We start from the raw sequence: 24,212 nt of genomic DNA, 5'->3' as shown, positions 1-24,212 counted from the left end.
TTGGAGAACACAACGATGACTCAAGCGGATGAAGGGCTGGTGTTGACAACGGGAGGAGGCGCGATGGCGAGGCCTTGCAGTGGCAATGGTCGGCTGATGATGCGGCGGCAAGTGAGCAACAGAGCTATGTGGCCAGGGAGGAGAAGAAGAGGAATCAGAAAAAAAAGCAAAAAGAAAAAGTTAGAAGTTTGTTTAAAAAAAATTAAAAATTATTCACTTCAATGCTAGCTAGGCGTGGTAAGATGGCTGATGTCCATATCAACGATTTACAGCCAAAATTGGCCGGATAAACTTCATGGGAAAATTGCCAAAAAGTTTAGTATTAATTTGGTCAAATTAAAAAATTTAGAACCGAATTGGCATAAGTGCAATATGTATAGAACTTTCTCGACAATTTCCCTATTGATCTTGCAATTAGGCGACGTTCTAATTGCACGAACACTAAAATTTCATTTTACTATTAGCAACTGATATGCTTGAATCAAATTCTTATAGGTCAATGGTTTCGACAACCCACACATGGAGAGCCGTTCGAGGCAACCACTATAAGGTGGTCATGTTGTGGCGGCATGACCGTCGTCATAAGGTGGTTGCGGTACTTAAGCACACCACTCCACACATCTATCTCTTTTTCATTATGCTTAGTTCTTCTAATATCTATACCTTATTGATAATAGATATACTTTTCTAAGAGCCATAACCATATTAGTCCTTGTGTATCCGGTACATATGGATGGGGAACTAAGCATTAGGTGGATGATAGATATGTCGTTCGGGCCTTTCGCATGTGTTACCAAATTTACTCTCTGTTACCTTTCCATCTTATGTTCTCTTAAATAATTCGGATGATAGATCTCTCCATGCCATGAGATTTGACTTGGACGGTTTTGGGCGGGCTGCCTATGTTCAAGCTTTACTTGGTTCACCTCCGCAAGTTTGCTTGAGCAAACATCGATTTCGAGTACGGTTCACAACTTGCTTGCATGTTTTGTTTGATTTAACTCGATTTTGCCGGTTAATTGTACATCTCTTATAAACTCGATGATTGACTTAGAAGTCCAAAATTTCAACAATCAAAAGCAATTACACCGCCAGCGCATCGTGCGCTACCTAGAATTTTGTGCGAGTACGAGAATTAAAACCGTAGAATCATATTGCAACCGTAAAACCTGGTATTTGGTCAAATCCCTCATCGAGCTATGAGTCAATTACACGTGTTCGATCGGAAAAGAGAAAACTACATGTGGCTAGAAATGTGCTCCGAGGAAGCAGATCGAATGATGTTATGCTCTAATCATTGCACTCTAGCGCATATAAAAATCGACTAGCCCGAGTCGCAACGTTCCTTGAGTTACATGTCGATTTGCGAGGGAAGGTACGACAGCGTACCAACCGCAAATTGTCGTAATCTAACCGCTGTAATTCGCCAATTAAAATTGACTTTTTCTTCCCAAGTAGTGTCATCCAACGGTCCATAACGAATACTGTAGGCCACGACGTCGTATCGTCGGTTGACGTCCCTGTACGCCGGCGGGGGGTGGCCGATCCGAGCGAACATCAACTCATTTCCCAAAGAAGGAAAAGTGGGAACGAAGACAGACAGGGGGACCGAATGCCCGTAAAGAAGGCGACGATAAGGCCAATGGATGACTTCACTTTCAAGGCCAAATCTCTCCCATCTTCCAAACTCTTCCTCCCTTACACGCCCAGTCCCTCCCTCCCACATGCCCGGATTCTGCTCCTCAAGCAATTTCCACCCTCTTCTTATGCCCAACGCCACGGAGAAAGAAGAGGAAGAAAACAAGCAACGCTTCTCTCTGGGTCTCTCTCCGTCTCCTCTGCCATGGCCTGACGGGCATTACGCCTCACTAAGCACCGCCTCGCGAGGACTTGGGAGATGGGTTCGTGCGTTTCTGCCCAGAGGAGCTCTTCCTTGGAGTCCGCCGTGAAACGCAGCTTGTCTTCCGCCTCCCAGATGGAGAAGCCCATGGGTGCTCGTCATCCGCGCCCCGCCGCCGGAGAAGTCCCTGTCGCCGCCATCGGTGTTCCTCTCGGGTCCCGCCGGACGCCAACTTTCTCCGATTTTGGTACGTTCGGGCTTCTGAAGTTAGCTGGTGCTCAAGTTCCGTTTGTAGTTTTGCACTGTTTCTTTCGCGTGAAGCGACTATATCTTCGTCTGGCCAAATGATGTAGTGGGCTTATGTTGCTGCTGGGGGGGCACTGGTCTGGTGGGTCTTGTTTTGTATGATAGAGATATGTTCTGGAATGGCGAGTGTTCCTTTTCGAGTCCCTTGCGTTGATCCAATGACTGATTCACTATGTTAAAATTGATGTAAGTTTCGCAATCAAGCAATGATGTTTGCATTGTCACGTCATTCGGTATGCCAGGCACCGATGTAGGGTCCTCGAATTTAACTTTAAATGTCCTGGCAGGCATATTTCGCGATGCCTCCTAGAGTAGGATCACGAGTGTAACTAGGAGTTGTCTCCATTTTGTGGACTTAACACGAGGAAAAAGGATCATTCCTGCCTGCACATGTAATTCATTCTTCACTTGGTCGACACAAGTGATTGAAGATTGCTCCAGTCCTTCAAACCGATAGCTATGTAAGTCTGGTGGAACCTACATGGATGTAGCTCTTGATTTGTCCAGTGGAACTTAACCGGTTGATGCTGCAATTGATCATCTTTTAGTGATGTCTGATGAGTGACTGTAATTTTCCGTTGCTTGTGATGCACTGCATCTCCTATTTCTTGGTGCTTGAACTTGATTCACATATTTCCGTTCACAGGGAGCAAAGAGGACAAGTTTTTTGATTCTCAAGCCTGGATGGAGTCAGACTGCGAAGATGAATTCTTCAGTGTAAAAGGCGGTAAGGGGAAAAATTTTTCTTTTGCGCTATTCAATCAGTATAACTTCTGTAAGCTGGATTCGACGACACTTGTGTTCCAACTTCCAAGTACGATGTGAGACATCCCATCTATATATATGAAGCTGTTCAGGCTATTGAAATGCAGATATGCGCCTAAAGTATTTCCTCTTGCTGGGTTTGTATTTCGACTTTCGATTGGATACAGAACAAGATCAACATATTCGCTTCTAGTGTTAATCGCATTGTGCTCTACTTTTGACATATCTCTCTTCATGTCTTAATAAAACTGCATCCTTCCTGGAGTGAATGAAACAGAGTTTGCATTAAGCACTACAACTCAGTTTTCTGTCAGGGCCTGGCGATGATTCAATCAGAAGAAGATTGAACTCTTTTCTTTCTGGTTATGCTCACTGCAGATTTCACTCCTTCTCGTGGCAGTACTCCGGTCCATGATAGTTTCATTACTAGCACACCTCAAAGGATCACAACCTTTTATAAGGATGAAGCACTGGGCTCCATTCCCAAACCAACCCCAGCTGGTGGCAAAAAGAAATTAGCTGAACTTTTCCAGGAGAGTTTCCGAGGCGGCCAATGTCTCAACGGCGACAATAAATTCTCCAATAACCCCACAAACCCGGCATGGGGGATTTCTAGCGCATCCGGGGCTAACTCTGTTCACAGCAGCAAGAGGACTGCTGGTGGGGGTTCAACGATTATCGAGGAGAAACAAGTCACTCCTTTTCAGGATTGCCTTTTGAGCTTGGTATCCTGCGGCGGTTCTAGTAAAAGGAGAAGGAAGATGACCCCTGCCATAGCTATACATGGTTAGAACCTTGTCTCCTGCACTCCGGTTACCACTTTGATATTAATACACACACACTTGTGTTTGTGTGCATACACTTGTACATAGTACATACACAAAGTTCCTGAGATGCTTGAATTAAGTTCTTAAAAAGTATGCGGTCTTGTTAGTGTATGCATTCACGACGATGGTGTATAAAATGACTTGTACAGATTTTTGGCTGCTGCAACTTGTTTCCCTCTCCATTTTCTGTTGTCAATTTGATACTTGAAAATCATATGCATTCTAGTTTCTAGAGTCAAACAAAGAACTTACCTATCCTTAACTGGACACCCGCATCGTTCGGCCAGGGCTTACATCAGTTACCGAAGTCTCGTGTTTTCCGCGGCCCTTTTCTGGAGGCATTCCTACCTCAATGTCAACAGTTTATTGAACTGTAATTTGCTAAAGTAATAAAAACATTATGCTGACCGATGAATTGATATGGCTCAATTAATGTTCTAGGTATGGTGAGATTTGCAGGCTTGGCCTCGGGCCCTCAGCCTTTAGATGTTGGGTTAAAATTGTTTTTCGACGGTTGCAAAATGTGCACGCGGCGAGCACACGTTAGTCGGCTATAGCCATTATTTTCGACGTGGCCATGAGCTCGGGAGAGTCGCCTTAGGTGCATTGTGGCCAAAAAAAAAAAGTAAAAGTCTGTAGGGGGGAATTGCATAAAAATTGCATCAATTCACGGGAGTTATTGACTCAAAATGATCAAATTCAGAAGGGTATTTTCGATAATAGTAGATAGATCCCAATAGGTAATGAAAGGGGTCACTGTGAAACGAAGGAACTCTAATGCCAAAAGCAAAACTTACATGATCGGCTTTTAGGACAATGTGCGATTGATTCCTATTTCGAAATATGCTTCTTTAAGTATAGGGCCTCACGAAACATCCTCGGAAACTTCAAATATTGCTATCTCGTCCCCCCCATGACCCGATGAACAAAGAGCCACCTTCTAAAAAAGTGATGCGCGTCTCCTCGTCATCGCCATCCGCTCTGTTTTCGCACTTCACCTTTTCGGGTACGTCGAAGCTGACCATCTTTTCCGTCACGCTCATCCGTGTGTCTCGGATCGACTTCCGCTGTCGATGAGGAGAACTGCGGAAGGAGCTAACAACCCTAGCCGCAATTTCTCTTTTTTCTTTTGCTAAGCATTGGTGCCATTCAGACAGTCTTCGGCACCATTTGAATCAGCGGGAAACGGATGGAGACAAGCATCGAAAGAATAATTGAGCCATTATTGGAGGAAGACAGAGTCATGGCCATGCCGGGCAATGGAGCTCGCTCGCGCTGTGCTCCTGGAATAGGGTCAAAACCCACCAGTTTCAGTTCACACTTAAAAGAGTCTCGGTACATTCAAGATAACTCTCTATTGCCCGAGGCAAACGCAACCTCCCGAAGACGAAAGAGTACGTTTAATGTGACGTGGAATGTTGGTTTCGCGCCCTTTTTTCCCCCGCTGGCTGAGCGTAAGGTTGCCGATGCGGAGCGCGGCTAGTGCATAAGCATTGGCATTGCGAGAACGTCGCCTCGGATCCGCGATAGGAAGAAGCGAAGATCTCATCGTGGGCGATTCGCTTCTGTTTACTTTGAGTTCCATATGTGCAATTCACTTCCAGGGTCACCATTGTACATGATAGGAATTGTATGGGGATACAAAGGAACCCTTTCTTTGGCGACAGTGCCAAACCCTGAATCGAAACTCCGTGGCCATGATGCCGTTCTACACGAGGACAGCAAACTATTTACTTGTGCAAAGTACGCAAAAACCGACGATATTACTCCATCCGTTGTAATAACAAAGTTTCATTCATAAAAAGACATTCTCTTCGTAGTATTCCGTGACTTATTCGGTATTTATCGCGAATTTACCGTGGATGACATGTTACTGTTGTCGATAGTAGTTGGCATAACTTCCGAGCTACGTTAGTAGTTCGATGATTGATCTCGCCGGCCGCTTATTTCATGTCAGTTTTGTGCGACTGTGGCTGGATTACGGTCGCCGCCGAAGGTATTGCGGCTATAAATATCTTAGCCAAACATTTATGAAAACCGCAACACCAGTGAAAACGGCTGAAATTCATGCGGGGAGAACCGTGTCGCATAGATTCTCGAAATCACATCAGCTTGGCCAACAAAATAGAAGAACGAAAGTCAACAGAAACTTCAGGCAGTGATGCAAAAGGTCTGACTATCTATCATGTCGTCATGGGCTCATGGCTATCCATTTCCACTAGGGGGTGTGCATGATCCGGGCTGGTCCGGTCTCGGCATAGAACCGGGGACCGGACCGTAGTCCCGGTCCCGGTCCCCATATTTTCGGGACCAAGGATCGGACCGGGACCGCCGGTCCTGGTCCAGGTCCGGTCTGTGTCCCGGCCCAGAGGGGCCGCTAACTATTGAAAATCTAGTCAACTTAATAAATTATGCCATGGTAAAAACATAGCGACTCGCTATGACTTTTATGATCGACGAACTTGACCAAAATGTTCGAATTCAATATCAAATCCAGCCATTACATGATAAAAACATCACCAACCGCACTCAAAAAAGCCTGCAGGGAGAAAAGATGACCAAAAACAAGATGGAAAATAAGACTAAAAAGAGAGTCTTGAGGAAGAGAGTGCGGCCGTGCAAGGTTGGGAAAAAAATGGGCGATGGACTTTTATTATTCTGTTTTGTTTTCAATTTTTTTTTGCAATTGTATATATTTATATATAAATAATTATATATTATTGGCGGTCCGGCCCCAATGCAAGAAACCCGAGGACCGGACCGCCCGGTCACCGGTCTCATTTATTGGGACTGGGGACCGGACCATCCACCTCAAGGACCGGACCAACCCGGCCGGTCCGGGCCGGTCCCGGGTTGGTCCGGGCTGGTCCGGTCCAGTTTGCACACCCCTAATTTCCACTCCAGTTCGGTTGCTGTGATGAGGCCAATTGGGACCCACACGCGATCGATTTATTTTCTTTCCCCTCTGTCTTCCTCTGTTTTCTTCCGGCATCATTATTTCCCTCGAAACGTGAAAAACCCGACCCATCTCGGGCGAGAAATATCCGGGAAATTGGATCCGAGACCCTTTCGGCAGAAACCCAGAAACGAACGCAAACCCTTTTCCCACTCTTTTCGCCTCCTCCCCTCCCTCGTCTTCCTCCTCCTCCTCAAGAGCTTCTTATATAAAGGGGGCGTCTGCGCGCTTGTAGTTTCGGGTTCTCATCTTCTTCGACACAGAAAACCCTACAACCCCCAAAAAGCAGAAAGAGCAAAAGGGGAGGAGAGGGAACTTGATGATCATGAGCGTGAGTGGCTTCCTGAGCTTGGCTTCGAGCTGCTTCTCCCTGCTCCTGCTGGTCGAGCCGCATGTAGCCCGTGCCTCGAGCCGCGGCTCAACCCTCGCAGGCGGCGGTGTTGCCCCTCCGGCTGCTGCTGGCATATGCGCCTCGTCTGTCACGATACATGGTTACAAATGCCAGGAGTTCGATGTAATTAAAAGAGCAGCTCACGAAAACCCATGAATCTTTGATTGAGTGGCTTCAGAGTGTTATCTGATATTCTGAATAACGAGTAACGTGGGGATAGATTTTGTTTTCTTTGGGGCGTTCTTTTTTCAGGTGATCACTCAGGATGGATACATACTAAACGTGCAAAGAATACCGGAGGGCCGAGCCGGGGGTAGCGGCGGCGGCGGTAGCACCGACAAGCAGCCAGTCCTAATACAGCACGGCGTCCTCGTGGTGAGTGGCATTATTTCTCCGGCTCGACACCGCCGACTGCATATAGCAATGTTCTTTTCCATACGCGCTCGGCTAGCGCCGAATCAACCCGAGACACGCACGAGATTTTTCCGATTGCGCTAACTTCGTTTCGAAGACGTTTATGCGGGCGCATAATCTTTTGTCTGCAATTCTTCATACCTTGAAATAGGCAATGATGGAATTAACTTAGCTCCTGGTCACTCTCCGGCTTAGCACCGACGCCTGCTCGTTGAAGAGGCTTCGCCGGAGAGTTGAAGACCGGGAAATTATTAGCTCACTGGGGTGGACCTCTCGTTGACCGTGGTCTCCGATTGGCAAGAGGGATATATTTTTTTTTTTTCAGGAACGAGCTGAAACTTTTCAGCCCTTAATACTTTGTTAATGAATTAATAAATAGATAAGATAATAATAGTGTGAAATTGACCCTCTGCGTTTGACGAGAGGATAAAAAAGTGCAAGACCATGTTTTATCATCTTCACACACGTCGCGTCGTGATCCATTTCTATGTATAAAAACTCAAAACAAAGCTCACCATTGAAAAAAAAAGAATTGCCCAACAATCTAAAGCTTATTACTCTTTTGCCATTTTAAGTAATTGAGTTCTAAATTTTTTCACGCTTTGCCAAATCATTGCCATAGCCGCCGTGGTATGAATGGCACTGATGATGACGGGAATAATTTTTAATTTTTTCTTTCTTTTTCTTGTATCTTGCATCCTTTTCTTACTTTCTTTTTTTTTCTTTTTTTTTTTTTAGAATAGCAAAATGGATCAGAGGTCGCCGGCCTCGGGCGAGGGCGATCCTGGCCAATCCAGAAAAAGTTTCACCTCATGGGTTTTTTTTTTCTTTGGGTCCAATTTTCATGATTGCGTATAACTTGCGTTTGACCATCGCTGGGTATCAAATCAATCGCTTTGAGAGAGGACACCATCAGTGAGCGTACCACTACCATGTATCACTTTTTCTAAATTTCCAGAAGGTGGGCACGATTCACGCCAATTAACATTAGTTAAGATGATATTGACATCCCGCTTTCTAAAGTTATCTGACTTAATTGAGCACGCATTTGCTAAATTCACGTGAAGTCACCCACTTCGGAAACGTCAACCGTCGAACTAATTAATAATGGGCGGCTTGGATTGCTCTCTTTTCTTTCCCCTCTTTCTCCTCTTCCAAATTTTGCCCCTGTCCATACAACCTCCGCCTCACGACGGCGCCTTGCCGGCACCTGGACAGATCACGACAGCTAGATCGGGGGTGTCGCGTAGGGCTCGCGGTGCATCTCCCCCTCTGCCTCTGCCTCTAGTCCTTGCCCATCCCGGCTCGGGTCAAGCCTGGCGTCGGCACAAGCTCAGCCTGCCCCGGCTTAGCCGCGGAAGGTGGTCGCAGTTCACGACAAGACGACAAAAGCGCGTTTAAATAGCCCATGAACGGTCCAATTTGATCTTTCCTCCCTTCGGCCTGCATCAGTATTTACCAAAACTCGATATGATCCGCAAGAAACTGTGCAGGTGTATCGGGCATAACGCCAATTGGTGCATGCGAAGTTCACTGATGTGTCTCCTTTGTAACCTGCCACAACATTTTTTGTGACATGGGGTTAGGACATAAGCATCTCAGTTTCCTCATTGAAAACAGAGGAATTATTTATTTGTTTATGTTTGGGTGTATTGTGGATGCAGGACGGGATGACGTGGCTGCTGAACCCGCCGCAGCAGGACCTGCCCTTGATTCTTGCCGATAACGGGTTTGATGTGTGGATTGCCAACACCCGAGGCACCCGGTTCAGCCGGCGCCACACTTCCTTGGACCCCGCCAGCCCGGTCAGTACATCTCTATCTCGATCGAGAGATTATGTAGTAGCAACAAGGTGAATGCATAAGAAGTTGTGCAGTTTGTTAACTGAACTGGTAATTGAATTTGCTGACAGGATTTCTGGAACTGGTCGTGGGACGAACTGGTGACCTTCGATCTACCGGCCGTGTTCGACTTCATCCACGGGCAAACTGGGAAGAAGATCGATTACGTCGGCCACTCGCTGGTGAGAAATCTATTTTCCGGGTTCGCTCCATGGAATTCGGGTCGTACGTCACGCGGTTGTTGTATATGCCTTGGCAAAATCGTTCTAGATGCAATGGATGTGCCTATCCTTTCAGAAAAAAAAACGTCATTTGTACTGCAAATCTGAGGTTCTTGGGTAAATTTTGCTTTCTAATAACAGGGGACTTTGATAGCTTTGGCGTCCTTATCGGAAGGGAGGCTGGTGGACGAGCTGCGATCGGCGGCTCTGTTGAGCCCGGTCGCTTATCTCAGCCACATGACCACCGCCCTCGGCGTTGTCGCGGCCAAAGCCTTTGTCGGCGAGGTGAACAGATTATTCCATTGGCTATTTCCCTTCAGTTGCAATAAGAGAACTAGGGCATTTTGATGGTTCTGCGTTATTCACACAGATCACCACGTTGTTCGGGCTGGCCGAGTTCAATCCCAAAGGGTGAGACAAAAGAACCCGCAAAAGATTTCCCAGAAGTTCTTACGTTCGATTCAAAGCTTCACGTAATCTTCTCTTTTCTCTTGCATTATGATTGTGCATTTGTATGTGGTCGCAGCGAGCCCGTGGCTAACTTTCTCCAGGCCTTGTGCGCTAATCCGGGTGTCGATTGCTACGACTTACTAGCCGCGTTGACTGGTACCGACTAACTTCGCCGCGCAAGATATGTTCTTGATCTCGAATTGTGAAGAAACTGAGCTGATTATGTTGATTTCGACCGGACCGTTTCAGGAAAAAACTGCTGTCTCAATGTTTCCACCATCGACCTGTTTTTGGAGAACGAACCGCAGTCGACGTCGACCAAGAACATGGTCCATTTGGCTCAAAGTAAGGTTTAGTGCCCGGCCGATCCTCTTTCCACCCAAGCGGAAAGCACATGTTAATGATCAATGCTCATTCAAATTGACTGCTTACGAAAACGAATTTGGTGCGTCGTTGCTCGCAGCGGTTCGGGACGGAATGCTGGCGAAGTACAACTACGGGATCCTCAACGTGATGCACTACGGGGACGTGAGGCCGCCGGTCTACAACCTCTCCAACATCCCCCGCGACCTCCCGATCTTCCTGAGCTATGGAGGCCGGGACGCGCTATCCGACACGTGGGACGTCCAGCGCCTGCTCGACAGCCTCAACCTCCATGACGTCGGCAAGCTCACTGTCCAGTACGTCGGAGACTACGCTCACGCCGATTTCATCATGGGAGTGAACGCCAAAGACATCGTGTACGGTCAAGTGCTGTCTTTCTTCAAAAACCAGCAGTGACTCCTGGGGACTAAGCCAATTTTACAAATAGGAATTGAGACAAATGAATGCGACATGAACATTTGTTTTCGCTCCTCCTAGTCATCCCCGTCGTTAACTAGTGCCGCGAAATTCGTCGAGCTTTGGTCGGTCATACCACGAGAGACGAGCGCAGGGTCTCCGTCTTTTTTCTTCGCAAATAAACACTTCGTGGTCATATAGATCACGATGGACTCACATGAGAGCCGTCTCGTTATCGCGCTCGCGTTTCGTGCGACTGTTAATAAAGTGTAGCGTTGCAAGGGTAATTCTTGATCCCCGTCGCACGTCGCAAATGCCCTTCTCATGGTGCATCGGATTCTTTTCTTCTACGGACAAACCAAACCGTCAAAAAAGTCAAAAAAAAAAAAAAAAAAAAACGGAAAGAGAGAGAATATTTACAATCAGCATCTTATTCCCAATTTCTGCAATCATGCAAGAAGGGTTAGAAAAGAAAAAGGCCTTAGATGCTTGTTCTTACATCCCAAAATCTGGAGAGGGGTGTCAGAAAATATTCACATTAAGAAGCGCCAACCGAAGATGTTCTGAGCATATATTCCTCGACCGGCACAATAAGCATCCCCACCACAACCTTAAAAAAGAAGATCAACAGTAGTAGTATTTTTCCAATTCAATCCTCTTTTTACCGTTTGACCCCCCACCCCCCCAAAAAAATACCCTCTTTTTATCGACACACAAAAAAAAAAAAAAAAAGTTTTGCTTTTGCCTAGTCTCCCGTGACTTTAAAAAATTGTGCATCAATTTTTTTCATTTTTTTTCTTCCTTCTCTTTTTGTTAAAAATCATTTGCCAAGAACAATTTGGATATTAATTACGGATCGTAAATGCAATAAAAAAATACTCGTAATATGCTGAGCATATCTTGCTTTAATTACTCAAAATATCTTTCAGGTAGCGATTGATATACCACCGTCTTGAGGATTTAAATTGGGTGCGGCATAAAACTTTTGGAGCGGCATAATACTTTCAATTGGATGTACGGAATGGTTTTTGATTCTTACTTTTTACTGTGATTGATGTGTGTTCTGAAAATTTTCTTTTCATTCGCGGTATTCGGATCCTTTTTAATATGTAATCGCGGACACATTAATTCCCAAAAATTTAGTGAATTTTTCAGACTTGGGTAATATTTTATACTTCGACGGAAAAGTTGGAATGTTAATTTTTTTTTTTGGGGTTAAGCGCAAACAAACACGCCTTTAAATACGACACGAAATTATGGGTCCTACCAAAAAAATTCGGTCCCAGTAAAGAAATCTCCGTGCTTTCTTTTTGTCCTCAACGCCACTCGTGTCGTGGTCCACAGTGCCAGCTGAGGTCGGATTGATCGAGCAGAGCGGAAACGGCCATGGTGCATGAGTCCAAGGCCATCGACTTGGCCATGGAGGCGGCCTCCGGGGCCCACTTCTCCGGCCTCCGACTGGACGGCCTCCTCTCCTCGCCCTCCTCCTCTCCCCGCGCCGCCGCCGCCGCCGGCCCCTGGCCAGATCCCAGCACTCCCGGGCGGAGGGAGCCGTTTCTCATCGGTGACTCGCCCTAGTCTCTCCTCCTCTTCTCGATCCCGTTCGTCGGAGACTACTTTGTTGCGCGTTTCGGAGGATTCCGAGATTTGCTTAGCTTATTCGCATTTGGATTAACTCATGATTGCGTCGACGTTTTCTGCGCATTTTCTGGGTTGCTCGGTTGCGAGAGTTCACTTTAGTTGCTGGCTGTACTGCTTATATTGCGCGCCCTGAGTTTAAGGATTTGCTTTTCCTTGTGTTTGGGGAATGTCGTGCGTGGAGTTATGCGGTGGTCCCGCGGCCGCCTCGATGTGAATTATGTCATCTTTCCAGTGTAATTGTTGTTCCAATTCTTGTCTTGTTTGGTGATCATCCGTGCAGGTGTTTCTGGAGGTACTGCTTCTGGCAAGACCACAGTTTGTGACATGATTATACAGCAACTTCATGATCACCGCGTCGTGCTTGTTAACCAGGTGCCCTTGGTTTTGCTTTCCAGTTTCGGGCATATGCTTATGAGCTGTAACACTGATAATGTAGCGAGCTGCATAGAGTCGTAGTGATTGAGTAAATATGTGTTGTAAACATTCTGATGCGTTTTAGTTATTTTATAAAGGATTCTTTTTACCGTGGTTTGACCCCTGAAGAGTCGGAGCGGGTTCATGAGTATAACTTTGATCATCCTGGTAATTTTTTGGCCCCAATTGTTAAAGCTCGGTATAGAAGCAATCTTGTTTAATACGGTATTTTTCCCCGTAAAAGCTGTTGACTGAATATTTGATAGATATGTTTAACCGTCTATTGGTTTTCTTTAGATGCTTTTGACACTGATCAGCTTCTAGACTGCATTCAAACGCTCAAATCGGGTCAATCTTATCAGGTTCCGATATATGATTTTAAGACTCATCGTCGCTGCTCTGATAGCTTTCGTCAGGTACTTAGTCCACTACCTTTTTCATCAATTATTAAAGTTTTGTCTGACCACTTCCACGTGGTTTCTATCGTCCAGCATAACACTCTGGCATATGTAGTTACATGAGAGGATTGCGCTACTTCTGCTCACACTTTCTAGCCCTTGTAAAATAACTTGAAACAAGGGAACAAGGGGCAAAACCATCAAAACTGACTAAAGAGTGCCAGCACTGTAATTTGAACAAATGGCATCTTAGCCCCTTCTCATGTTTAAAATCTCCTGATTCATATTCTTTCGAATAATGACGTGAGGATTATTTTGTTGTCAGGTGAATGCATCGGACGTTATTATTTTGGAGGGAATCCTGGTTTTCCATGATCAAAGAGTCCGGAATTTGATGAACATGAAAATATTTGTTGACACAGGTAGGAAATCACATAAAAAGGAGAAAAGAAAGGTTCCCAGAGGCCTTTATGTACATATAATGCTTGCTTCTCATTGTGCCATCTGCTCTTGCTCTATTGAAAGTATAGTGGTCGGAAGTTAAAACATGCAGGAGTTTGGAAGTTTACTTTTTCATTAGAGTTTTCCAGTTCTTGGTGTAGATTTGATATCACAAGAGAGTGAAAGAATTGATCTGTTTTTTAAAACCTAATCATGAGAAAAAAAGTGGAGAAAGTGCTATATCTTTGCAAGAATAATTATAAGGAAAATAAGGATCAATTCCATCATGGACAAAATGAGAGGGCTCTGGAAAAAGTCATTGTTAACAGTATATAATATATCCTCTGCTATTTCATTGGTTTTCAAAAAGCAATTTTCCACTGAGTCTGTTAAGAATCTCAGAGCATTTTGCTGAACTGTCTTTCAATGGGCTAGTTTTCATTTATTTTCTTGGTTGCCTCAAAATGTTTAATTGTACTCTTATAAATTTTGTCTTCTCTTATACTGTTTCTTTCTATCAGTGTATGAGTGTCTAGACATAAATTATCTTGGAACTCTAAAATTATTCGCTTTATACTCCATCCAGAGAACTTTTATATTCGATGTTCTTTAATTAATCTGATCCTGAATTTGAATGTTTGAGTAACTTTTCTATTTTCTCAATGAGAAGTGGATTCTTTTTGCTGTGTCTCTTGGATTTTCAAATAGGTAATTCTCCACGTTTCAATTGCTATAGATGCTGATGTGAGGCTGGCTCGAAGAATAAGACGTGACACGGTTGAGAGGGGTAGAGATATAGATTCTGTCCTTGAACAGGTAAGGCAATCTCATTTTGTCGTGACAAGTATGTGATCATCTTTGTATTTTCAACCTTACTAAAACAACAAATTGATTTTGCTGTTTTGAGAATCTTTTCTCCCTCAAAATAGAAATAGAAAGTTCTACAAGAAGTGTAGGAAAGAGAATAAATTTCCTGTGCTGATTGTATTTTAATATTTAGTGCACACATTATAGCTTCATTATCAGGCTGAGGAAGCCAAAAAGAAAAGGAAAATTTGGAATGGGCCTGCTCAGTGACATCCCTGGGTTCCGATGAATTAACTCACTATGCCTTATGGGTTAAGAATATCTACCCTTTTGAGGCATTTTTGAGTTTTTCATGCAATTGCTCTCTCTCTCTCTCTCTCTCAAGCTGCTTAATATGTTTTTTGTGTGCACATGTACTGGAATTTGCTGCGTATACTTGAAGTTATATAACAGTTGTCATTTAAACCGTGCAGTACGCAAAGTTTGTCAAGCCTGCTTTTGATGATTTTGTTCATCCTTCAAAGAAGTATGCTGATGTAATCATACCCAGGGGAGGCGACAATCATGTTGCAATTGATTTGATCGTGCAACATATTCATACAAAGCTTGGTCAGCATGACCTATGCAAAATATATTCGAATGTATACGTTATTCAGTCGACATTTCAGGTATTTTTTTACATTGAATGCACCATGAAGCCCAACCCATTCTCCTCACAGCCATATGATCGCCCCTTATTCACGCAACACCCCCCCACAAAACCCCTCTTCTTTCTTTTTCCTTCTCTACAGTCGGTTGTGTTCTTTGTAATTGCTTTATTGTCTTTTGTAATTGTTGATCTGGATATGTTTTTCCCAGATAAGAGGCATGCACACACTGATTCGAGATCGCGACATATCAAAGCATGATTTTGTCTTCTATTCTGATCGACTTATTCGGCTGGTACCTCCATGAGTAGAATTGCAAACAGGTTTTACCATCCCTGCATTGGAATTGTCAGAACTCCATTATTAAACTTGATTTTCAGGTGGTAGAGCATGGGCTTGGTCATTTGCCATTTACTGAGAAACAAGTGGTTACTCCAACAGGTATCGGCCTCTTAATCTGTATTAATCTGTCATTGTGCTGGTTTGAATATGGAATTAAGAGGAAGCTGTCACAGAGGTGACAAAACTAGTTCCGCTAGTATTTGCTTGTCTGGATAGTTATAGCTCATTGGCTTGTGTTTGATTTTAAGTGGCTCAAAGCTTGGAAAATCATGACATTTTTCTTACTTACACTTTTTCTGATTATGTGGTTTCAGGATCATTATATACTGGAGTTGATTTTTGCAAGAAATTATGTGGAGTTTCTATTGTTCGAAGGTGAGCCTTGATTAAGGTACTAGTTCTTAGAGAGAATTTGTGCAAGCAAAAAGATAGATTACATGGATTGATTAGCACCTGTCAGATTTCGATCCTGGTTTCTAATTGAATGGATCTTTTCATCAAGATAGGGCTCAACTTAAACTGAATCTTTAAGAAAAGGATAGGGCTGTTTGCGCACTCCTTTTTACTTCCTCTACCGTTCACAAATGTCTAGTGTCAGTTCTCTTCTGCCATTTCAAGCACCATAATCTCTCTTTACGAGGTTACTAGCAAGGATGGATATTTATTTTGCACAAATGGTTATTTTTAGCATGCTTATTGTTGGGCTGCACTTATCTATGTCAAACTAATGCTGATTTAATGCCTGAGATATTCTTTGTCTGTCTAGTGGAGAGAGCATGGAAAATGCATTACGTGCTTGCTGCAAAGGGATAAAAATTGGAAAAATTCTGATTCACCGAGATGGAGACAATGGGAAACAGGTCCACGTCCCTCTCCATTTGACGTATTTTCCTCTTAGGCTCCCTTTGTTTCACGGCAAATAAATGCTTTGAAAAACATCTTTCTAAGAATGATCACTTATTTTGCTTGAAGTAATTAATCAATGAAAAATGTTTTCCACAACAATTTATGTTTGAACATTTTCGTGGATGGTGAATTTTTTTTTCTTTCGTCCATTTTGGAAAGCGATACAAGCGATTATTTTTAGAAAGATGTTTTCCAAATTATCCATTTTTCGGGAAACAAAGAGAGCCTTAGTTGCCTGTTGTTTTCTTGATAATGAGAACTTCGCACTTCTATGATTGTGATCTGTGCGCTGGATGTATTTTAAGCAGCTTATATATGAGAAACTTCCCAAAGATATATCTGAACGTCATGTTTTGCTCCTAGATCCGGTTCTAGCTACAGGTAACTACAGATCATGTCATCATTGAAAGATTCTTGAACTTTTTTATGCCCAAGGAGGTCTGCGTTATAGATCCTTAATTCCTTGCCAACTTTATGTGCCAAGAGCTGTGTATCAGGGATAGGTGAAATGATTCGAAGTATGTCAGTTAATTCGTCTTTTTCTGGAGTTGGAATTCCAGTGAAGGGTTTCAAATCTTATTGACAAATCAAGAGCTCATTCGCAGCTAACGAAATCGATAACAGCACAGCTGATGCAACTAGACAATGCTAATATGCTTTTCTTTAAATTCATTTTATGCATGGCAATGATGGATGTACTTGCTATTTTGGAAGGTAATTCTGCTAATCAAGCGATCCAGCTACTCATCCAGGAAGGCGTTCCAGAGTCCCACATAATATTCCTGAATCTCATCTCTGTGAGTGTTTTTTTTTTTTATATTTCATAATGGTAATTACTGCAGTTTATTGCAAATCAAGTTTGCCTTATCCTACTGCTACCATAACTGCAGGCTCCTGAAGGAATCCATTGCGTCTCCAAAAGATTCCCCTCCTTGAAAATTGTGACTTCCGAGATTGATGTTGCGCTGAATGAAGAGTTTCGTGTTATTCCGGGTATGGGTGAGTTCGGTGATCGTTACTTTGGTACTGACGATTGATCCTTGAAGAGCAGACCATCGTTTAACCTGCTATTAATTGGGCTAAATGCCCTTAATTACGGTCTGATACATACAGAGATAGAGGAGGTTCTCCTCATTTAGTCCCAATTACGATCAAACTGTCCTGAAACTAAGTTTGTAAATAAATGCAGTTATCGACTTGCATCAGAAAGTTTGCTGATGCACTTTCTATGAGAATCTCCTTGAGGGGATCTTTCTCCACCGGCTTTTACTGTGGTTCGACTTAGACGATACCCTGAGAGCTAGTAAAGGTAAACCCCTGAAAAATTGTAGAGCCGGAGTTGGCAAAAGCACAGTTCTAGCTTCATTACCCCTGAACCACGATGGATAAAACTTTTGGGGTTAAATATAGTAGCAGACTAAGCTCTGAAGATTCTATTGAGCCGATGAAACGGCATGACAATTTTCGATTTAGGAAGCGAGGTCATGAGTTTGACTTCAATTTGAAATGACCTCTTCAGGTCACGTCCGGAGAAGATTCAAGAATGAAGTTATCGTTCTGGCCGAGTAGATTCGTAAGACGGTGGGTCGGGTTTGAGTCGCTTGAAAACAGTTCGAACCAAATTGACTAATTTTTATCTGACTTATATCCGACTTAATCCGTATTGCTAAAACATTGCTGTACTCAACCGAATGTAGGAAAATGCATATTCAAAGCGGAAATAAAGTGAGCGCGAGATCGAGTCTAAATAAATTGTGAATTTATTTAATGCCCGTATTATTTCGGGCATGACCATTTTCAAGCAATTTATGACCCATTTATTGAGTACAAATAATACATATAGCAATTCAGCCCAGCAAATATTGGTTAAGAAATGGGTCGATGATTCATTTTGGCGGATCAACAGAAAACGTGAAAAAGGACGTGAGGGCTTTGACAAGGCGTTCCACAAATGACCTCTTGAGGTCGTGCCGTGCTGCTTGTCTAGAAAGTGCAACTATGGAACAACTTCCTTGCCAAAACGAGTCACCATGACTTGGTTTCATTGTCGAAAATATAGAAATTTTAAAAAAAATCCATAAAGAAATTGTTCATTCAGTGTAGAGCATTCGGTGATTTCCTAATAGAATTGGCCGAAAGGATTACATTGGCAAATCGTCAAAATATTTAAGACTAAACTGGTGAAGTTGAAAAATTTAGGACTGAATTGGTACTAATGCAATAGATTTAAGATTTTTATATATTTTTTTGTGATAATTTTCTGGCTATTATCAAACGTAGAGATTACGATATGACGACTTAGACCACTTCCTAGCAGATCTATATTTCGTTCTCAATGTGAATGTCCTGTCCCCACGAGCAAGTCACTTTCTTCCACTGCGATTTCGAGGAACGCCTCCTTCCTTCTCCAATTAGATCCAAACCCCCAAACTTCTCTCTCTCTCTCTCTCTCTCTCTCGAAAACGACTTCTTCGACCGAGCTCTCGCCCGCCTAAGCTCGAGAAGAAAATGCCCATTGTGAAACGGTCCAAGAGAAGACTTGACGAATCTTAAAAGTCAACCCCCTTCAAAGAGCCCGGGCGCGTCTCGACCACCATCCACTCCCTTTGTCCAACGCCATCATCGTCCACATGCAATCGCTTTCACTTGCAGAGTTTGTGATTCATGTACCGTCGACGACTGCCTCTCCCAGGACATAAGCTGTGAATGGGAATATATATATGTGGTTATGCAGACTCGATTCATTGCGCTCCAAATCCGCGGCGTGGTCGGCTTAACTCGGTGGACCTCGTAGCGAGCTATCAAATTCTCACGACTTTCGAGAACATGGGCGAGGAACGTACGATCTTTCCGATAGTCCGCCAGAACTTGTCATCCCAGTCTACAGATTCATAATGTGTCCCGGACAAGGGGAAAACAAGAATGGTTTAGATGACCCGGTCAATGACGCTTTACTTGCTTATGTTATGTCTTCATGACATCCACTCAAGGTCAAGTCAAGTCAAGACTAATGATGAGATCCACTCAAGGTCAAGTCAAGTCAAGACTAACAATGGACGGCACCTCACGTTGCATTGTAGGACGACACTAGTCCAGTATACATGTCTAAGCAAAGCTAATCTGGACCTTCGGAGACTACCCTCCTTTCGTCTTGCTCTTGTTTTTGCCTGGCAACAATGGCTCGTAAGATCTCCTTCATTGAGCTTCTACCTCTCCTGGTCCTATCAGGACTTCCATTTCCTGGAACTGTGAAGTTCGCGCTTTCCACTTGGGGAATCGCTTCAGGTTGCTTCGCAAGCGAAAGAGAAGCGCTCACCAAGCTGAAAGGTGGCTTCACGGATCCTTCGGGCCGGCTCGCTTCGTGGGTCGGGAAAGACTGCTGCAAATGGAGAGGAATTGTATGCAGCAACCTGACTGGGCGAGTGGTCGAGATTAACCTCCACAACCCGTATGTGGGTGATGATCTAAGCGGCGATCTCAAGCCGGGACAAGCTCTGGGGGGTGAGATCAGTCCTTCTCTGCTCGATGTAAAAGAGTTGAACTACTTGGATTTGAGCATGAACAATTTTGAAGGCACCAAAATCCCCAGATTCATTGGTTCGCTAAAGCAGCTGAGATACCTCAATCTATCGGGCGCGTCTTTCGGCGGACTGATTCCTCCGAGTCTCGGGAACCTTTCGCGATTGCAGTATCTGGACCTCAGCGATTGTTTTGCCGAAACGAGCCAAAACGATCTTCTCTGGCTTCCTGGGCTTTCTTCCCTGAGATACCTTAATCTTGGAGCCGTTGATCTCAGTAAAGCCGCAGACTATTGGCTTCGAGCTATCAATTCGCTACCTTCTCTCACGGAGTTGCGCTTGCCCAACTGTTTCCTGTCAAAGCTTCCTCTTTCTCTTCCATTCATCAATGTCACATCGCTTGAGGTCCTCGATCTCTCGAACAATAACTTCAACTCTACATCGCCTCGGTGGCTGTTCAATCTCACTCGCCTCTTGTGTCTTGATCTAAACTCAAATAATCTCGGGGGCGAGCTTCCAGATGAATTTGCTAATTTAGCATCCCTACAAGAACTCGACATGTCCCAGAATTCGTACCTCGAAGGTTGGCTTCCGAAATCCTTGGGGAGCTTATGTGATTTGCGTGTCCTAATCCTTTCTCTCAATAGAATCACTGGTGAGATAACTGATTCTATTGACGGGTTAGCTCGATGCAACGATAGCAAGTTGGAAAATCTGGACTTGTGGGACAATAGGTTGTCTGGTAATTTGCCAGATTCTCTAGGAAAATTAAAGAGGCTAAGGTACCTCCAATTTGGGCAGAATTCATTTCAAGGTTCCATTCCACAGTCGATTGGAAACTCGTCATTGAAAGAGCTTTGCGTTACCCACAACAGGATGAGTGGGATTCCTGAAAGTTTCGGGCAACTGTCGACACTGGCCGCAGCGGCACTCTCCGAGAACTTGTGGGAAGGAGTCGTGACAGAGCGTCACCTAGCAAACCTCTCGAGCCTCGAGCAACTTGATTTGAATAAAGCCTCCCCAAACATTTCCTTGGCATTCAAGATAGCCCCTGATTGGATTCCTCCCTTCAAGCTCAGGTACCTTAACATCAGGTCTTGCCAATTGGGTCCCGAGTTTCCTACTTGGCTCAGGAATCAAAACAACCTCAAGACCGTGGTGTTGAACAACGCTAACATTTCAGGAACCATACCCGATTGGTTCTTGCAGATGAATCTGCAATTAGATGAACTAGACGTCGCATATAATCGACTCACCGGCGAGCCACCCACCTCGCTGTTGTTTGTAGATGACCAGTCTAATGTCGACTTGAGTTCTAACCTCTACGAAGGTCCTCTTCCTATCTGGTCTTCCAACGTGACCACACTGTATCTCAGAGATAATCGCTTCTCGGGTCCCATTCCTCCCAACATCGGTGAACTGATGCCTTGCCTGACAGATTTAGATATATCTGGGAATGGCCTAAATGGTACCATTCCCTTGTCCATTGGGAATATGACCAATTTGACAACCTTAGTTATCTCCAACAACTTCCTATCAGGAGAAATACCGCGGTTCTGGAGCAGCTTGTCCTTGCTGTGGATTCTCGACATGTCGAACAATAGCCTTTCGGGTCCAATACCGAGCGAGGTCGGCTTTCTTTCCTCTCTCAGGTTCTTCATACTCAGTGACAACAATCTCTCTGGCAAACTTCCGTCCTCCTTGCGGAACTGCAGCTCTTTGGACAGTCTCGATCTAGGCGAGAACAATTTCTCAGGAAACATTCCGGCATGGATCGCAGGGAGCATTCCTTCGTTGCTGATTTTGAGCCTGCGGTCGAATTCTTTTACTGGGGAAATTCCCTCTCAGACATGCCATCTTTCGAATCTCCACATAGTAGACCTCTCCCACAACAGCTTGACAGGATCAATCCCGCAATGCATCGGAAACTTAACGGGCATGAAATTGGAGCTCACGGATGCTGACTCGGTGAGGTACGAGGGATTCTTGACCTTGGTGGCCAAAGGAAGATTTATTCAATATGGTCAAAGCATTCTTTACCTCGTCAAGAGTTTGGACCTCTCGGACAACCGTTTGTCGGGGGAGATTCCCGAAGGGCTAACGAGCCTCGTGAGGTTGGGGACCTTGAATTTGTCCATGAACCATCTGACCGGAAAAATACCGATCCACATTGGGAACTTGGAATGGCTGGAGACTCTCGACTTGTCGAGCAACAATCTCTCAGGGCCGATTCCTCTGAGCATGACCGATTTAACAAAGCTGAATCACTTGAACCTGTCGTACAACGACTTTTCAGGCAAAATCCCGACGGCCAACCAGTTCCAAACCTTCAACGACCCAGCGATTTACGAGTGCAACGTGGGCCTCTGTGGGATTCCATTGCCCGAGTTATGCCCTGGAGACGAGAAACAGCCAGAGTCTCCTGACGATGGCGGCGGAAACAGCGAGAGCGACGACAGGGACGATGATCTCGATTATTTCTGGCTCTTCCTGAGCATCGGGCTCGGTTTCTTTGTCGGGTTCTGGGGCGTTTGCGGCCCTTTGATCGTAAGGAAGTCCTGGAGAGAGGCTTACTACGGTTTCGCAGACAGGATGAAGAACAAGCTAGTAGCACTCGTCGCGAGTCGGGCAGGCTAGTATGCGAAGCATGTTTTCAGGGATTTGAATTCAGTGCTCGAGTAGATCTTCTTCCATACCATCATTAGACATCTTAGGAATGTAGCAGTTATTTACAGCATGCATATATGTTTCACGCATCGTCAAGGAAATGAGTTTTGGGCAGCAAGGGAAGGCCGAATTCTACGGAAATCTCACTTTTTTTTTTTTTCTTTCTATATGACAATCTAAGCTTATCTTGAGATTTAGGGCTGCAGGATTTTGTACGACTATATGCTATCGTCGAGATTTCTAATCAGGATAGCACTAAATATGGTCGAATTTGAAATACGGAAATTTTATTAAGACTTTCTTAGCATAACATTTTTTGCGTGACCTTGACTTGAAGGAGTGGACCCATAATAATTTTAAATTATTTATGATCTAATTTTTGTGGCTCACAACATAATATCAATCTCACAATAGATAAAAAAAAAAAAAATTGTCACATAAGCATATGCTATTTTGTTATATCCTTAGGATACTATCCAATATTCGGTATAAATGTCACATAAATGTAAATGAACGTAAACATGTCTATTATTCGATATAAACGTCACATTTATGTAAATGAACCTAAAACTTGCCCAAATTGGTAAGAATCTCAGTGGACAATCTTGCATACTTCCATGTTTATTTGCTTGTTTTTTATTATATTTTCCCCTCTCTTTTTTAAAATTATTTTTCCTCTTCCATCAATCTCTAATAAAAATTTATTAATTATTAAACTACACTAATATACCTAAACTATGTAATGAATATAAATATTGTAATATTTATACATTAAACTAATTTTATAAGATGTAAATAAATTCAAATATATAAATAAAAATAAGAATTGATAAAAATATTTTTTCGTTATACTGAGAATTTTTTTATTGAAATTCAAATATTATGTTTTAAGAAGTTTGTTATTTGATAAACATAACTTTTGTATTATGGGATATTATAAATCCTAACCACAATTTTATTCGGGCTTTATCTCTCCTATATCGGACGTCATTATATTTTGAGTAGGCACCAAATATAGAATAGGATAAATCACCAAACACAAAACAGGGATAAAATTATCTTGTCCTGAATTTAATTCTAACTAGCAAGCGTAGGACATAAGTCTATTGACTTTTAGGTTGCGTTTGATCGTCCGGATTTCTAATCGGGATAAGACTAGATAGGATAGGATAAGAAACCCAAGGATTTTGTCATATCCTATCCACATTTTGGTTAATTACTGATTTAAAGTCGGATATTCTCATATCCTGTCTAATCCATTATTTGGTTGAAACTGAATATCAATGTAAATGATATATATGCCCCCAATGTAGTGCCCATGAAACTATAAATACTTGAAAAAATGCACAGATGATTAGAATTGCAACCCTCGGTTGCAATATATATATATAAAAGGCTCACAAACCAATATATTTATACTATTTTGTCCGTTATTTAGCACAGACTTCTTAATTTACTTAAGTTTGTGGTAAAATCTATAATGTATTTGTAAGCATTTGGAATTGTTAAGTAGGCTCATGAAACCCACAAATACCACATTGCGAAATTAACATACGTGAAATCGATGTATGTAAATAGAAATTGGTAAGTAATTCGTTTAAAAGCAAGATGAATGCTACAGAATTGAGCCTATTTGGAAG

General features: G+C 43.4%; 4 protein-coding genes across 4 annotated transcripts; all 4 read left to right on the top strand.

The window, feature by feature from the left end:
• The first annotated feature begins 1,676 nt into the window (after positions 1 to 1,676).
• On the top strand, positions 1,677 to 3,920 carry LOC115741239 (uncharacterized protein At3g27210-like). Its single transcript, XM_030675045.2, has 3 exons — positions 1,677 to 2,087; positions 2,793 to 2,873; positions 3,290 to 3,920. Exons 1-3 carry the CDS (start codon positions 1,898 to 1,900, stop codon positions 3,700 to 3,702), a joined length of 684 nt encoding a protein of 227 aa, XP_030530905.1. The 5' UTR covers positions 1,677 to 1,897; the 3' UTR covers positions 3,703 to 3,920.
• Positions 3,921 to 6,745: 2,825 nt separating this feature from the next.
• On the top strand, positions 6,746 to 10,861 carry LOC115741264 (triacylglycerol lipase 2). Its single transcript, XM_030675079.2, has 9 exons — positions 6,746 to 7,208; positions 7,338 to 7,460; positions 9,164 to 9,304; positions 9,412 to 9,522; positions 9,703 to 9,846; positions 9,932 to 9,972; positions 10,088 to 10,167; positions 10,261 to 10,356; positions 10,475 to 10,861. Exons 1-9 carry the CDS (start codon positions 7,014 to 7,016, stop codon positions 10,789 to 10,791), a joined length of 1,248 nt encoding a protein of 415 aa, XP_030530939.1. The 5' UTR covers positions 6,746 to 7,013; the 3' UTR covers positions 10,792 to 10,861.
• A 1,230-nt stretch (positions 10,862 to 12,091) lies between these two features.
• On the top strand, positions 12,092 to 17,656 carry LOC115741262 (uridine/cytidine kinase UKL1, chloroplastic). Its single transcript, XM_030675075.2, has 14 exons — positions 12,092 to 12,355; positions 12,713 to 12,804; positions 12,945 to 13,014; positions 13,144 to 13,262; positions 13,570 to 13,666; positions 14,422 to 14,501; positions 14,966 to 15,160; positions 15,351 to 15,434; positions 15,520 to 15,580; positions 15,796 to 15,856; positions 16,248 to 16,341; positions 16,696 to 16,768; positions 17,102 to 17,184; positions 17,278 to 17,656. The coding sequence occupies exons 1-14, from the start codon at positions 12,178 to 12,180 to the stop codon at positions 17,422 to 17,424; spliced, it is 1,434 nt and encodes a 477-aa protein (XP_030530935.2). The 5' UTR covers positions 12,092 to 12,177; the 3' UTR covers positions 17,425 to 17,656.
• A 1,907-nt stretch (positions 17,657 to 19,563) lies between these two features.
• LOC115732657 (receptor-like protein EIX2) lies at positions 19,564 to 22,633 on the top strand. Its single transcript, XM_030663342.2, has one exon. It carries the CDS (start codon positions 19,564 to 19,566, stop codon positions 22,540 to 22,542), a length of 2,979 nt encoding a protein of 992 aa, XP_030519202.1. The 3' UTR covers positions 22,543 to 22,633.
• The last annotated feature ends 1,579 nt before the right edge of the window (positions 22,634 to 24,212 follow it).

Source organism: Rhodamnia argentea, chromosome 8 (assembly GCF_020921035.1).
Source record: "Rhodamnia argentea isolate NSW1041297 chromosome 8, ASM2092103v1, whole genome shotgun sequence".
Taxonomy (NCBI): Eukaryota; Viridiplantae; Streptophyta; class Magnoliopsida; order Myrtales; family Myrtaceae; genus Rhodamnia; species Rhodamnia argentea.
This window is presented reverse-complemented; position numbering and strand designations above follow the sequence as displayed.

What these genes read in the sequence shown, in the direction of transcription:
- LOC115741262 (XM_030675075.2), top strand. Translation starts at nt 12,178, where the DNA reads ATGGTGCATGAGTCCAAGGCCATCGACTTGGCCATGGAGGCGGCCTCC. An exon ending in GAGGGAGCCGTTTCTCATCG is followed by an intron (nt 12,356 to 12,712) that starts GTGACTCGCCCT and finishes TCATCCGTGCAG; the next exon opens with GTGTTTCTGGAGGTACTGCT. An exon ending in GAAAATATTTGTTGACACAG is followed by an intron (nt 13,667 to 14,421) that starts GTAGGAAATCAC and finishes CAATTGCTATAG; the next exon opens with ATGCTGATGTGAGGCTGGCT.
- LOC115741239 (XM_030675045.2), top strand. Translation starts at nt 1,898, where the DNA reads ATGGGTTCGTGCGTTTCTGCCCAGAGGAGCTCTTCCTTGGAGTCCGCC. An exon ending in GCCAACTTTCTCCGATTTTG is followed by an intron (nt 2,088 to 2,792) that starts GTACGTTCGGGC and finishes TTCCGTTCACAG; the next exon opens with GGAGCAAAGAGGACAAGTTT. An exon ending in ATTCTTCAGTGTAAAAGGCG is followed by an intron (nt 2,874 to 3,289) that starts GTAAGGGGAAAA and finishes TGCTCACTGCAG; the next exon opens with ATTTCACTCCTTCTCGTGGC.
- LOC115732657 (XM_030663342.2), top strand. Translation starts at nt 19,564, where the DNA reads ATGGCTCGTAAGATCTCCTTCATTGAGCTTCTACCTCTCCTGGTCCTA.
- LOC115741264 (XM_030675079.2), top strand. Translation starts at nt 7,014, where the DNA reads ATGATCATGAGCGTGAGTGGCTTCCTGAGCTTGGCTTCGAGCTGCTTC. An exon ending in ACAAATGCCAGGAGTTCGAT is followed by an intron (nt 7,209 to 7,337) that starts GTAATTAAAAGA and finishes TTCTTTTTTCAG; the next exon opens with GTGATCACTCAGGATGGATA. An exon ending in CCAAAGCCTTTGTCGGCGAG is followed by an intron (nt 9,847 to 9,931) that starts GTGAACAGATTA and finishes TTATTCACACAG; the next exon opens with ATCACCACGTTGTTCGGGCT.